Source organism: Artemia franciscana, chromosome 7 (genome assembly GCF_032884065.1).
Source record: "Artemia franciscana chromosome 7, ASM3288406v1, whole genome shotgun sequence".
NCBI lineage: Eukaryota > Metazoa > Arthropoda > Branchiopoda > Anostraca > Artemiidae > Artemia > Artemia franciscana.
This window is the reverse complement of record NC_088869.1, coordinates 62,233,901-62,249,007: the sequence shown is the minus strand read 5'-3', so window position 1 is coordinate 62,249,007 and position 15,107 is coordinate 62,233,901. Positions and strand designations below refer to the sequence as shown.

Sequence of the window (15,107 nt, the reverse complement as noted above, 5' to 3'; positions counted from 1 at the left end):
CGAATTATTTAAAAAATGATCAGAAATTAAATAAAAACAAGTTTTTTCAACTGAAAATAACGATCAACATTAAAACTTGAAACGAACAGAAATTATTGCATAAATGACGGGTTTTCTCCCTCGTCAATACCTCGCTCTTTACGCTAAAGTTAAAATTTTTGTTTCAATTCTTTAAGAATGACCCCTGAATCACAAAAGCCAATTAATTAGAATAAATAGCTCTTTTGAAAATATTAAAATACTTTAGCGCAAAAAGCGAGGTATTGACGAGGGAGGAACTCCCCCATATACGTACTAATTTCTGTTCGTTAAGTTTTAATGTTGCTCCTTACTTTTAGTTGAAAAAAGGGGTTTTTCTTTTAATTTAACTAGGAAAAGTGATCATGTAGTTGCTTAGAATATGACTGACTAAAAAGAAAACTCCCATAACAAGAGACAAAGTTAAAAGCTAAGTTGTAAATATAATAAAATGCTCTTGGTTCTCTTGATCCTTAAGCCTTCTATGCTATACATGCAATCCACTAAGAGGAATTGCAATCAGTGGGAGGGGATGGACGATTGAAGGGCAAATATTCAATTAATAATGGTCTTTATGGGTCTAAAAGGCTTATAATAGTTTAAAGAATAACATGAGCATACAAATAGTATGCCAATGGTCAGGGCTGTTCAAAGAAGGGGGGTGACCGGGGCAAACCGCCTTGGGTGCCCCGGTGGGGGGTACAGCTGGGGCTCCTGGATTATTATTTGGACTTAGGTCAGGAGAGGTGCCTTAACTAATTTTGCTCCGGCTGCCACTAGCCCTAGGAACGACCCTGCCAATGGTACATTTTTATATATCCAAAAAACGGAAAAAACGTTTATTCACTCTATCTAGTTATTTTGCTGCCAAATAGCCAAAATTCTCAAATCTTGTCCGAAAAAGAAGCAAAACAGATACTAATGGATTAACTCAAATCAAGATATTTCTGTCCGACGTGACCCTGAAATCTGACCGTTGAAGCAAATCTAGACTCCTGTCAGAACCTTGATTTAGGAGCAATCATATAGCTGCTTAGAATATAACAAACTAAACTGAAAAGTCCCACACAAGAGATAACGTAATAAGCCTATAAATTGCTATTTTGCAACAGAGTTAACCTAAAACTTAAAAAAGGAGAAGATGAAACTTTCTTCGTATACTGTGGAATTAGGAAATCTCAATGGGAAAATTTAAAAATAATTATTCTAAAAATGTACACTGTGATTCTATTTTTCTTAATTTGGTTCCATGAAGTTTTTTTTTCCATGGCTATCTTGGAGAGAAAACAATTAGATGACGTGTACATTGGTACCCTTCTCTAAGCTGTTTGAGAAATCGGAAAATAGTAGTATGTACGAGATGTTCGATCCGCTAAGCCCCTCGATCTCAACCCTGTTTGATGACTTTTAATCTAACGAATCTAATAAGTGTGTGAACTAAGTCAGATAAAACTATTTGGCTTCAATGATTTAAAATCTCAGTATAATATAACCACTGATCTTTTATTATTCTTGAATATTTTTGATTCGAGACGTGCACAATATTTTATTGTTGCAAAATGGTGCTTAAAATACAAAACGCGAATAGTTAATCTACACGATGTGTATGTTAATGTGTCCTGATTTTCCGGTTTTCTAGTAATCCAGAGCACAATCTGTCTGTTAATCCCAAAGGATTTCGATTTTCAATTAGAAAACAAACGCTGCTAATTTCAGATAAACACAGATTGACAGGCGAAGTTCAACTGAGTTGTTTGGATATAAACAGCATAGTTAAAAAAGAATAATAATTGCTACCCATTGAGCTTAGTGAAGGAGAGTAAGCTTATTCTAATTTTTTTATGGCCTTACTGGGGTATGTCAGAGTGAACCGTTCAAGGGATGTGTACTAGAGTGTTGTAGTGAGACAAAGTGCGGTCATTTTTCAGCTGTTTGTCAGCAAAAATTAGATATTGGTCATCACAATTAATGCCTATAAGAAAATACCTTGATTATAAATAATATATTCATAAAAAAATAGGGGAAAATCAAATAGCATTTTTCTTCAGATAGAGCTAATGCAAAAATTTTGTCAAGGTATCAGTTATCCAAAACACATTCTGTGAAATTTTTTTCGATTGAATTGTACCCTTTCACGATGCCTTGGTTTAATTGGAATAAAAAGAGCAGACAATCTTATTTTCCAGGAATGAATAAATCTCAGATGGGGCCAGAGGTTACAAAAATGTTTTCATTTTGATGTCTCTGGAACTTCAAATATTGTTTGTAGTAATGGAAACGTTTTATGTGACATTTTTGGCAAACGTAGATTCATGGGAAAAAAAAATTAATTTAAAATACTTTACCAATTGGTTTCGTTTGTTATCCACTTCTTACTTGGTTGAGAATATGCATATCAATTTGATTTTTTTTTCAAAATGCATTGTATCTAGTTTGCTATTTCATGCAATTATTGAGAAGGTTGAGCTTTCGATAGCTGATTTGTTTGTGCTGTATTTTAACTCCTAAAACATCCTTAATTTTCAAACAAATACTCGCTAAATTAAGTCCGAAAACAGAAAAAATTCTTGTTAATTTTACTGCAAAATTTATGCTTTGCAACATAAGATTTTTTAATTTACCAAAATTAAAGCTTAAATTCAATCTAAAATAGTCGGTCTTGCTAGTCCTATGCCATCTCTAACGTTAAGCTTAGAACTTGACTTAAAATATGAAAGACTCAATTCAATGCAGCATTGTTATAGAATAATAGTTCTCCGGCGGATAGATGAACCCATGATTGTCAGGTGTAATGAACATAAGAACCAACTCTTCAATAGGAACAAAAAAGTAAGTACATAAATTTACTATTTATTACATAGAATTATTTACGAAATAATTTCTCATGAATAAAATTAAAATTTTAACTACAAATCTGAACAAATTTCTATGCTGGCGCTTAAGCGATTGAGTTACCAGATTTTATAATTGAGTTAAAATTGTAGAAACGATTGACTATAATAAGAATGATCATGTTTAGTGAAAATTGAAAGGAATAATACAAGAAGTATTTTTATTAGGTCTTTTGTTATTATTGCTGCTTAAAAAAACTGCTAAGAAGCTTTTAGGGTCACTTAGATGCTCCTTGCCGAATAATAAAAGTTCCACTGAACAAGGGTTCAGAATAAGGGAATAAGGGTACAGATACGGAGATACCATCCTTTCCAGAAAAGAGGGGCGGGCGCAGAGTCTTAACAGGACTAAAATCAACATATTATATGTTGTTATATGGGAATATGAGGAATTGTAGGTTGAATCATGTAAAACTTGAACATTTTAGTCGAGAGGTAGGGGGCACTTTCACAAAGGCCCCCTTACTTAAATATATATATTCGTATAACGAAAATATAGTACAATGATGTCAATTCACTTGAATATTCACTTGAAACCTTCTATATTATATAGACAACGCAGTAAGAGATAAATTGCAAGTGGTGGGAGGGGGTTAAAATATTCATTTAATAAGAAAAGTCAATCAGATTCTTACTAGTAAATTGCACTAATTTTCTATTTTGTACTTCGAAGATTACAAGATGTTAACTTCACGAAATACAATCATATCTAAGTTCACATTTGTGCTTTCATCCAGTTTTCCGTCGACAGAACTGATTTGCCGAGAGTTCGCTTCCCGGCAATTGGGTATACTCATATCTATCTTGCTGGTGACTGGCTGGTGAATTTGTTCGAGTCCTAGTATTTTCCTCCAAGCCATCTGAAACTGCATAAATTCAAATGAATACATCTCTGCATATATGCCAATACATTCCATGCATTAAGGTTGTAAATGACATTATATTATCCTGAGTAAAATAATTTCTGGAACCACAATGACCAAGCATAAGTAAACGAAAAAACGCAGCGAAGAAAAGAAGTGACCTTTAGTATTTTTCGTAAAATCACATTTTACTATCAAATTGAATCTCTGAGAGTACCTTGCCTGGAAAGTGATCAGCTTAAAAAAAATCCTTATACAAAATAAACTCCGAATTAAGAATCTGATTTTCCATTCAATATCGGATTTTTTTTTATTCAGCCACCTTTTCATCATGGCTTGAGGAGGAGTCTTTTTTATCTCAGTGTTTATTTTTAAGGTTTATCTTTTTATACTGCAGCCTTGATAGGGAAAAACTGTTAGATAAATGTAGTATTTATAAAATTAAATTATAGAATAAAATGAACAATTAAAAACAATGTCAGATAATCTCCGTTCAACGAGCACAGATAAACAAACAAAATGCTTAAATCTTAGCAAGGGACAAAATTTTACCAAAACTCACATGCAAAACTCACCCAATGCCTAACTGAATCACAAATATTTAAAACCCATAGGCGAAACAATAAAAATCTAATCTAATCCTCAGTTTTTTGGACGTTTAAAATTTTTTTAATGTTGGAAAATTAAAAGAAAGAACTATGAATTCATCCAAACGTGAAACTGCCAAATAACACAAAATGGAAGAACAATCCGAAACAGCTTTGAATAGAAACAATAAATATTGTCATACATGGGAACAAAGACTATAAATGATTCAAAGTGTAACAGAAGGGACTTTAAGGAAAAATACTTAGTTATGCTTGAAGAAATCAGATGTAACCAGAATATCCAAAATTGACTTGTAATAGACGCAAGTAAAGAAAAAAAAAAAAAAATTTATTTCCTATTGATCGATTTATATGTGTTTTTTTAAGGATTGCAAACAACGGGGTATCGAAATGCAAGCAATAAAATACAAAAAAAACATTATAATATCAAAAAGGGCATGGTAACAAAGATGAGCACGCAAGGACCATAAAAGATTACCATGGAATCTGGGACCACATAAAAAGGTACCTTTCACTGGGTCTTTGCAGTAGACCTTCTTCCTTCTTTTCTTTTACAGACGAAGATTTTAGTGTAAATTTCAATTTCTCTCCTCCTATCTATAAAAAAAACACAAAACAAAAGAAATTAAAAAATCAAAATTGTCCCTACCTGTGTATTTAAACATCCATAAATGAACGGGTTAAGCAAACCAGAACTCTTAGCAAAAAGCGACGGGACAGTAACTAAAGATGGATAAAGCTGTAGGTGGCTTCCATTACCGAACGTCTCCAATAGAGCTACAATGGCGTAGGGAGACCACGTGAAAAGAAATGAAGCCACCATAAGTCCTATCATCACTGTTATTCTTGTTTGCAATTTTGAGCGGTGAAGATTTGTTTTCTAAAATGATAAAATCATATAATTTAAAGTTTCGCTGCATTATTAGCTACAGTTTAGCTACATTATTTTTCTTACATAAAATGGCTGACGATGACAAATACATTGATGAGAAAAAAGGGTGAAACCGCTTTTTTTAAGTCAGTCCCTAATAGTTATGGCAATCAAACTAGTAAGTTTTCAAATGAAGCGTGTGTCTTCCCCTTCTTTTACAAGTTTTTGAGGCTTTTTGGGGATTAGTGCTATTTAATTTTTTCCTGCTTAGTGCCTTATGAATAAATCTTATATTTAATAAGTTAAATTAATTTTTCATTTCCAGACATAATTTTCCTTTGTATCTATGGCAATATCACGAGCAATTGCTTAAATGAGGCACGTGTCTTCCCCTTTCTTTACAAGGTTTTGAAACTTTGTGGATTCCTATATCATTTAGTGCCATGTATTTATTTTCTGCGTAGGCATTTATGAATAACTCTTATTTTAACAAATTAAATTATTTCTTCAATTTTATTTCCTGATCGTAGTTTAAAATATCCCGTTTGTGGAATTTTTAAACGGATGTGTATTTAAACAACTCGGACATTAAAATATTCTGTTTCAGCAAGTTAATTTGTGTTTAAATAACATATATTATGTGCAAGTGTTTAATTTAAGTATGTGTCTTCCGCTTTCTTTACTAGCTTTTGCGCCTTTGTGAGAATTAGTGTCATGTGCTTATTTCCTCTTTGTCTTTTATTAATGAATCTGATTTTATTTAAGAGATTAAATTAATGTTTCATTTTTAAAACTTCGTTTTCCTAGCCGGCCTGAAAAAACCTGTTTTGGTATTTTGAATGTTTCGGTATTATGTTTCGGTATTATGTGCAAGTGTTTAATTTAAGTATGTGTCTTCCCCTTTCTTTACAAAATTTTGGGCCTTTATGAGAATTAGTGTCATATGTTTATTTTCTCTTAGTCCTTTAATAATGAATCTGATTTTGTTTAATAAATTAAGTTAATGTTTCATTTTAAGGCTTGAAAAAACCTGTTTTGGTATTTTGAAATGGCTGTGTTTTTCATCTACTTGGATAAAATATTTTATTTCAGCAAATGAACTTGTATTTAAATAATTTAAATTCCAAGTGTTCTTGGATTCTTAAATTCCAAGTATCTTCCTATTTCTTTACGAGCTTATGAGCCTTTGTGGGAATTTGTGCCATATAGTTTTTTCTGCTTTTTCTTTATGAATAAATCTTGTTTTATTTAATAAATTTAATTAATGTTACATTTTAAAAACTTCGCTTTGCTGATCGACCTAAAAGTCTGTTTGTGGGATTTTTAAACGACTATGTTTTTCAACTACTCAGATAATATGTTTTATTTCAGCAAATGAATATTGACTTGAACGAAATTGGATGCTGTTGTAAATTAAATGAAAAAACTAGTTTTTTAACTGTAAGTAAGGAGCGACATTAAAACTTAAAACGAACAGAAATTACTTCGTATATGAAATGGGTTGTCCCCTCTTCAACGTCTCGCTCTTTACGCTAAAGTTTGACTCTTTGCCACAATTCTACTTTTTAAAACAATTAAAAGCTTTAGCGTAAAGAGCGAGGCGTTGAAGAGGGGACAACCCATTTCATATACGGAGTAATTTCTGTTCGTCTTAAGTTTTAATGTCGCTCCTTACTTACAGTTAAAAAAACTAGTTTTTTCATTTAATTTCTGAACGTTTTTCAATTAATGCATGTTTTATTTTGCCTCTCCACCATAGGACTTGTCCAATCTTATTGAATTTTTTGTATTGAATCAGATTAACAGATTATTAAAATGAAATTTGCATATTAATTCTTTTTTGGCTAAATGGAATTCTCTTAGTTTTGATCAGACGATCTTGAGAAATAAGGGGTGGGGAAGAAGGCCTAGTTGCCCTCCAATTTTTCGGTTACATGAAAAGGCAACTATAAATTTTAATTTTTAACTAACGTTTCTATCAGCAAAAAATATACGTAACTTAAGAATTAACTTACGTAACAAACTTTTATATTCTTATATTTTTTATTATGTGTATAAGGGGGTTTATACCCTCGTTAATGCCTCGCTCTTTACACTAAATCGTAAGTTTTGTCTCAATTCTTTAAGAATGACCCTTGAATCAGAAAGGCCGTAGAGTAAATAGTTGAAATTACTAAAATTACTTTATCATAAAAAGTGAGGTTTTTATCTCCTCATAAATACCTCGCTATTTATGCTAAATTATATTTAGAGCCCCTCATATGCGTAATAATCTCTGTTCGTTTTAAGCTTCAATGCTACTCCTTACTTCCTCCTTAATTGAAAAAACTTTTTCATGTTCATTTTTTCTTTGTTTTTTTTATAGTAGTTTTAGAAAATCCTGCGCCCTTTCATTGAATTTCTCTTCCCCCATGAAAAATTTCTCCAAGGAAAGATTTACCCATGTAGCCCCCTCCCCTCAGCCCCATCCCCAAAACTAAAAAAATCCCCCTGAAAACGTCTCTACACTTCCTAATAACGATTATTATATGTAAACACTGGCCAAAGTTTGTAACTTGCAGCCCCTCCCCCAGGGACTGTGGGGGCGTAAGTCATTCCCAAAGACATAGTTATTATGGTATTTGACTATGCGGAACAAAATGGCTATCTCAAAATTTTGATCCGTTGACTTTGGGAAAAAATGAGCGTGGGAGGGGGCCTAGATGCCCTCCAATTTTTTGGTCACTTAAAAGGGCACTAGAACTTTTCATTTCCGTTAGAATGGACCCTCTTGCGACATTCTAGGACCACTTGGTCGATACGATGACCCCTGGAAAAAAAAATAAACACGCACCCGTGATTTGTCTTCTGGCAAAAAATACGAAATTCCACATTTTTGTAGATAGGAGCTTGAAATTTTTTCTGTAGGGTTTTCTGATATGCCTAATGCGATGGTGTGATTTTCATTAAGATTCTATGACTTTTACGGGGTGTTTCCCCCTATTTTCCAAAATAAAGCAAATTTTCTTAGGCTCGTAAATTTTGTTGACAAAGACTAAAGTTGATGAAATAAATATATTTAAAATTAGCATGAAAATCCGATTCTTTTGATGTATATTTTAGCATCAAAATTCTGTTTTTTAGAGTTTCGTTTACTATTGAGCCGGGTCGCTCAAGGGATGTTTTCCCCTATTTTCTAAAATGAGGTAAATTTTCTCAGGCTCGTAACTTTTGATGGGTAAGAGTAATCTTGATGAAACTTATATATTTAAAATCAGAATTAAAATGCAATTCTTTTGATGTAACTACTGGTATCAAAATTCCATTTTTTAGAGTTTCGTTTACTATTGAGCCGGGTCACTCCTTACTACAGTTCGTTACCACGAACTGTTTGAAAAATATCGTTTGGGAACTTACCAAATGTTTAGTAGTTTTAGTAAGGTTTAGTAAGAGTTTTGTGAGGGTTTAATATACAAAGCATCGATATTTTATAGAATTCCAACAAAATCAATTTTGAACATTAAACTAAAGAAATTTGCCATGGAGGTAGAGGCAAACTATAAAAAAGAAACACGCCCTTATACCCTTGTGCATTTGCAGTCTCTTTTTTTGGTTTCTGATATTTCTGACATCTAGCCTAGATGTTGTCGCAAAGCGAAATGACGGCTGCATGAGATCAAACAGTTCGTGGTAACGAACTGTAGTAAGGAGCGACCCGGCTCAATAGTAACCAAAACTCTAAAAAATTGAATTTTGATATCAATAGCTACATCAAAAGAATCGCATTTTAATGCTGATTTTAAATATATAAGTTTCATTAAGTTTAGTCTTGCTACTCAAATAGCTACATCAAAAGTTACGAGCCTGAGAAAATTTGCCATATTTATGAAAATAGGGGGAAACACCACCTAAAAGAATCTTAACGAAAATCACACCATCAGATTCAGCGTATCAGAGAACCCTACAGCAGAAGTTTCAAGCTTCTGTCGTAAAAAATGTGGAATTTTGTATTTTTTGCAAGAAGACAAATCACGGGTGCGTGTTTATTTGTTTGTTTTTTTTCTTTTTCCCAGGGGTCATCGTATCGACCAAGTGGTCCTATAATGTCGTAAGAGGGCTCATTCTACCGGAAATGAAAAGTTCTAGTGCCCTTTTTAAGTGACCAAAAAAATTTGAGGGCATCTAGGCCCCCGCCCACGCTCATTTTTTCCCAAAGTCAACGGATCAAAAGTTTGAGATATCCATTTTGTTCAGCATAGTCGAAAACCATAATAACTATGTATTTGGGGATGATTTACTCCCCCACAATCCCTGGGGGAGGGGCTGCAAGTTAAAAACTTTGACCAGTGTTTACATATAGTAATGGTTATTGGGAAGTGTACAGACGTTTTCAGGGGGATTTTATTTTGTTTGGGGGGTGGGGCTGAGGGGTGGGGGCTATGTTTGAGGATCTTTCCTTGGAGGAATCTGTCATGGGGGAAGAAAAATTCAAGGAAAAGGGTGCATGATTTTCTAGCATTATTATAAGAAAACAATGAAAAATAAACATGAAAACGTTTTTTCAAATGAAAGGAAGGAGTAGCATTGAAACTTAAAACGAACAGAGATTATTACACATATGAGGGGTTCTAAAAATACTTTAGCATAAAGAGCGAGGTATTTAGGAGGAGATAAATACCTCGCTCTTTATGCTAAAGTATTTTTAGTAATTTCAACTATTTATTCTACGGCCTTTCTGATTCACGGGTCATTCTTAAAGAATTAGGACAAAGCTTAAGATTTAGTGTAAAGAGTGAGGTATTAACGAGGGTACAACCCCCCTTATATACATAATAAAAAATATAAGAATATAAAAGTTTGTTACGTAAGTTAATTCTTAAGTTACGTATATTTTTTGCTCTATCTGTCATCTGATGCCTGCCTAAGGCCTGTATCTGTCCTTTGGTGCTCACCCCAGGGCTTACACAGATCTGATGGTTCAAACCCTAGGGCCTACACAGATAGTTTGGTTTTGTCACTTTTTTTTATTGATTACGAAAGGTCGATACATGTCTACACAGATACAAGCGGTCACGCCATGCTTATATTGATACAAGCGTCTATCCTCATACCTACGTTCTTACAAAGGGTCATCCTCATGCCTACGTTAGTAAAAGCGGTAACACCATGCCTATGTTGATACAAGCGGTCATCGTGTCTAAGTTGGTACAAACGGTAACACTATGCCTGTGTCTACATATGTACAAGGGGTCATCCTCATGCCTACGTTGTTGCAAACGTGTTATGGTGTTACGTGGTAACACCATGCTTACATTGATACAATCGGTCATGTTCATGCCCATATTAGTAGAAGGGGAAACACCGTGCAAATTTCCATTTTACCTTTATTTAGTAAAATTTATGAAAAAGTTATTTATAAACGATTGTATGATTTTTTGGATTCGAAGAATTTTTTGTATAATGGACAGTTTGGTTTCAGAAGTAAACACTCCACTAGTCATGCAGTACACCATCTTTTAAGTTTTGTTGATAATGCGTTTGAAAATAATATGGTTCCTTTAACTGTTTTTGTAGATTTCCGTAAGGCTTTTGACACTGTTGATTTTAATACTCTTCTTAGTAGACTAAGTGGGCTTGGGTTAGGTAGTACTTGTGTAAAGTGGTTTTCATCGTATTTGCATGGCCGGACTATCAAAGTTGCTTTATCAGATATATCAAGCAGAGAGTTCGGTGTTAAGTGTGGAGTGCCTCAAGGTTCCGTGCTGGGACCTCTACTTTATCTTATTTATGTTAATTCGTTGGCTTCACATGTTGGAGTTGAAGCGCTGACCTCTTTCGTGGACGACACTGCGATAACAGTAATTGCACATAAGGCTGATTTGGCACTTGAACGTTTGCGCAGTTTTACAGTAGGTAGTTCCCTAGCAGTTAATGCATCTAAAACAAATTACATTATATTTAGTAGAACAGGTAGGTTACTTAATGATAATAATAACATTTTTTTTGGACATTTACCCATTAAACAAGTTTTTGAAATTAGGTATTTGGGGGTTTATTTAGATAATAATATTAGTTGGAAAAAGCATTGTAGTGTTATTGGTGCTAAAATGGCTAGGGGTCTAAGAATTTTGAGACGTGTAAAAAAAAACTTTTCCGTTCAATATTTTAAAAATCATTTATTTTTCCCTTATTCATCCTTATATAGATTATGGTTGTGTTCATTGGGATGGCAATTTCTTCTCTAATTACAAAAGGATCCAGATTTTGCAAAATAAAAGCATTCGATTGATTGCGGACATAAAAGAGCAGGTTGAATCCAAAACTACTGCTAGCTTTTCCCGGTGTAATGTTTTAAATGTTGGTCAGATTCGTGACTACCAGGCATCAATTTTTGTGTTCAAGAGCATGAAACATATATACCCTGAGTATTTTCAGTATTATTTTTCCATGAATCAGGAGTACCATAATTATAATACAAGAAATTCACAACTTTTAAGCCATGAACAAAGAAAAACAGTTCGATCATCATATGTGGTTTGTAGTCTGGGGCCTTATGTTTGGAATAGTTTGCCGGCTGGCATCAGGGAGTCTGTCACTTTATATGGGTTTAAAAATAAATAGAAAATATTTTGTTTAAGTAATAGGTTTTGAAGGGCAGAAGGTTTTTGATGTCTTTTTTTTGCCGTTTATTGATGTGGGGTGGGGGCTGAATACAGGTAAATGATATTTAATATGATTATTTTGTTGTATTTTGTTCATGTGTATGTGTTGTTATTTTTTATATATAAGATAGGCTAGGTGGTTAATCATGAGACGTCATGTTTAGATATTTATTTATAAGATGTAAATCATAATATGAAATTGCAGCACAAGTCCTTAGGACTTTCTTTTTGCTGCAATAATTTATTAGTGTTGTCATTTTTTATTTATGTTTGTATTGTGGATAAAATAAAACTTACCTACCTACTGCCCATATGTTGGATAAGCATTCCAGCAGTTTTTAATAGTACACCCCTTTCGGAAATCTGGATTTAAATAAAAAAAAATTCAGCAATTTATATCAGTATACCCCTTTTGACAATCTAGATTTATATAAAATATTTTGATTTAGTTTAACACCTCCTCAGCTTTTCCTGAAACATAAAACTTAATATATCTTTATTTTCTCACACTTTTCATCTACAATTTCTTTCTATGTATATTTTGACAGCCTGGATGTGGCTGAACTATTTTGGATTAGTTCAATAGCAGCAGTAATAGCAGTAGAAGTAGAAGTAGCAGCAATATAGTTAGCTCTGAAAGTTTCAGCCTTAAACCCTAAGGTGTTGCTGTTACATTGCTAATACACCCCTTTGACAACCAGCATGTACATAATTTGTTTTGATTCACTTCTCCGCCGTTTTCACCATTCCATAAATATTTCAATATTACCTTAGTATTGACAATAGTAGCAGTCTTAGCAGCAAAAGTGATAGTAGAAGCAGTGGGAAAATTATTAGTGGTAGCAGTAGTATTATTAGTAGTAGCAGTAATATTATTCACATTGGTCCTTTTCGGTCTTATTCAACATTCCCCTCCTCATACCATGATAGTCTCATCTTAATATTTTAAGTCGTTCCTAATATATTGCTGATATGCCCTTTTGATAGCCTGCATGCATAAGGTGTGTTTTGATTCAGTCCAACATCCCCCTCAACAGTCTAGAAAATTCCATACTAAAACCATTAGCTTTAGTAATAAGGCTAATTAAGATAATGCTGATACACATATTTGACAGCTTGCATACACATAGTGTGTTTCAGTTTAATTCACGATCGCCCTTGTAAGTTCTACACAACATTTCTACATTTGTCTACATTTGCAGTAGTAGATTGTCTAAATATACGTAGTAGTAGTAGAATGTCTTTATTACCTTTTTGATAGTTCAATATCTCCCTCAACACACACTGACAGATTCAATTTAATACTTTAAGCTATTCCTGGGTTATAGTTGTTACACTTTTTTAATAACTTGCATCGACATGGTGTGTGTAAATTTAGTTCAACATCCTCCTCAACATTCCATGGAAACTTTGCCGTAATATCCCTAGATCCAGTTGCTGTAGTAGTAAAAAGTAGTAGTAGTAGTAGTAGTAGTACTAGTAGTAGTAGTAGTAGTAGTAGTAGTAGTAGTAGTAGTAATAGCAGTAGTAGTCACAGTAGTAGTAGTAGTAGCAGCTGTAGTAGTAGGTGTAGTAGCAGTAGTAGTAGCAGTGGCAGCTGTACTAGTAGTAGCAGTAGTAGTAGTATGCACATAGAGCCTTTTGTTGCTTCAACATCCCCTTAGAATAGCCTGAAAATTTAAACTTAACACCCTAGTCCATTCCTTGGATATCGTTGATACGCTCCTTTGACCACCTGTATACAAAGAGTATGTTTTGATTTAGTTCAATTTCTCTCCCAACATTCCTTGAGAGTTTCAACTTCATACTCTTAGCTTTAGTACTAGTAGTAGCAGTAGCTGTAGCCATAGTAACAGTAGTAGTAGTACTAGCAATAAAAAGTAGCATGCGAATGTTGCCTTTGGTTAGTTCTTCATCCCCACACAACATACCCTGTAAATTTCAACTTAATAGTCGAATCCATTCCTAATATATTTCTGATATGCTCTTTTAACAAGCGTCTTGCACATAGCGTGTTTCATTTTCATTTAAATGTCCCCTCAATATCCATTATAATTTTCGCCTCCATACCTTTAACAGCTTTAATGCTCTAAAAGATGTTCCTAAGATGTTGCTTGCATGCCCTTTATGACACCCTGCATGCACATAATGTGTTTTAATTTAATTCAAAATCCCACTTAACATTCCCCAAAAGTTTTACTTTGATACCATTGACCTCAGTAGTAGATTTAGTCATAAGGGCACGTAGAAGTAACTATATCCACAGAGTGTCTTTGGCTATGTTAACATTTGGTCAGTTTCATCTTAATGCTCTAGCCGTTGGTTACATTTTACTGATACACCCTTTTGACGGCTTGCACATACATAATGCGTTTTATTGTAGTCCAACATCCCCTGAACTTTCCCTGAAAGCTCAGCCAGGACCAAAGTAGTTCTACTTAATACCATCAGCCACAGTAGTAGTCATAACAGTAGTAGCATTAGTAGCAGTATGCATATACCGCTTTATGTTTCACCTCCCTCAACATACCCTCCCTCATACGATCCAAAGCAGTTTCTGGGACATTGCTGATACGTCCTTTTGACAACCTACATCCAAATAGTTTATTTGATTTAGTTCAACACCCTCTCAAAATTCACTAAAATTTTCGTCTTAATACCCACTCTGCAGTAGTAGCAGCAGCAGTGGTAACAGTAGTAGCAGTAGCAGTATCAACTCTGATATTAGTAGTAGCAGTAGTAGTAGTAGTAGTAGTAGTGGCAGTGGTAGTAGTAGTGAGCGATGTAGGCACAATGTATCATTTATTGATATACTTTTTTTTAGACCAGGGCATTTCGTATCGGAGGTGTTGTCGTAGAAACTTCGAAAAAGGCTCATTCGATTGGAAATTGAAAGTGCTAGTGATCTTTTTCATAGTCTAATCCCCATGCCAAGCCCAGTATTACCCCAAAACAATTCAATCGAAGTTTTAAGATAGCCGTTTTGTTCAATATAATATAAACATTCGGAAATTATGTCTTAAAGGATGATAACGCCCCACAGCCCTCAGGGCAAGGGTTGTAAGTTATGCCCTAGGGCGTTTATGGTTTATATGGAGAGGGTGACCGTATAAATTTTGGAGAGGACTAATTGGATTGCCAATCAGAATTTTTAGGGCCATTTTTGGTATTCAGAGTGTTTGAGGGGTAGTTTTAGGGCCTCGTATTTTCCTGAT

General features: G+C 34.0%; 1 protein-coding gene across 1 annotated transcript in view; it reads right to left on the bottom strand.

Annotated features, from left to right (window-relative positions):
• Nucleotides 1–361: 361 nt before the first annotated feature.
• LOC136029574 (rhodopsin, GQ-coupled-like) overlaps nucleotides 362–15,107 on the bottom strand; it is a 254,215-nt gene continuing 239,469 nt past the window's right edge. Inside the window, exons 6-7 of the mRNA XM_065708071.1 lie at nucleotides 5,030–5,260; nucleotides 362–3,775 (exon numbers count right to left, since the gene is read on the bottom strand). Of these exons, the coding sequence (XP_065564143.1) occupies nucleotides 3,584–3,775; nucleotides 5,030–5,260 (423 nt within the window). The 3' untranslated portion in view covers nucleotides 362–3,583. The remainder of the gene's footprint in view (nucleotides 3,776–5,029; nucleotides 5,261–15,107) is intronic.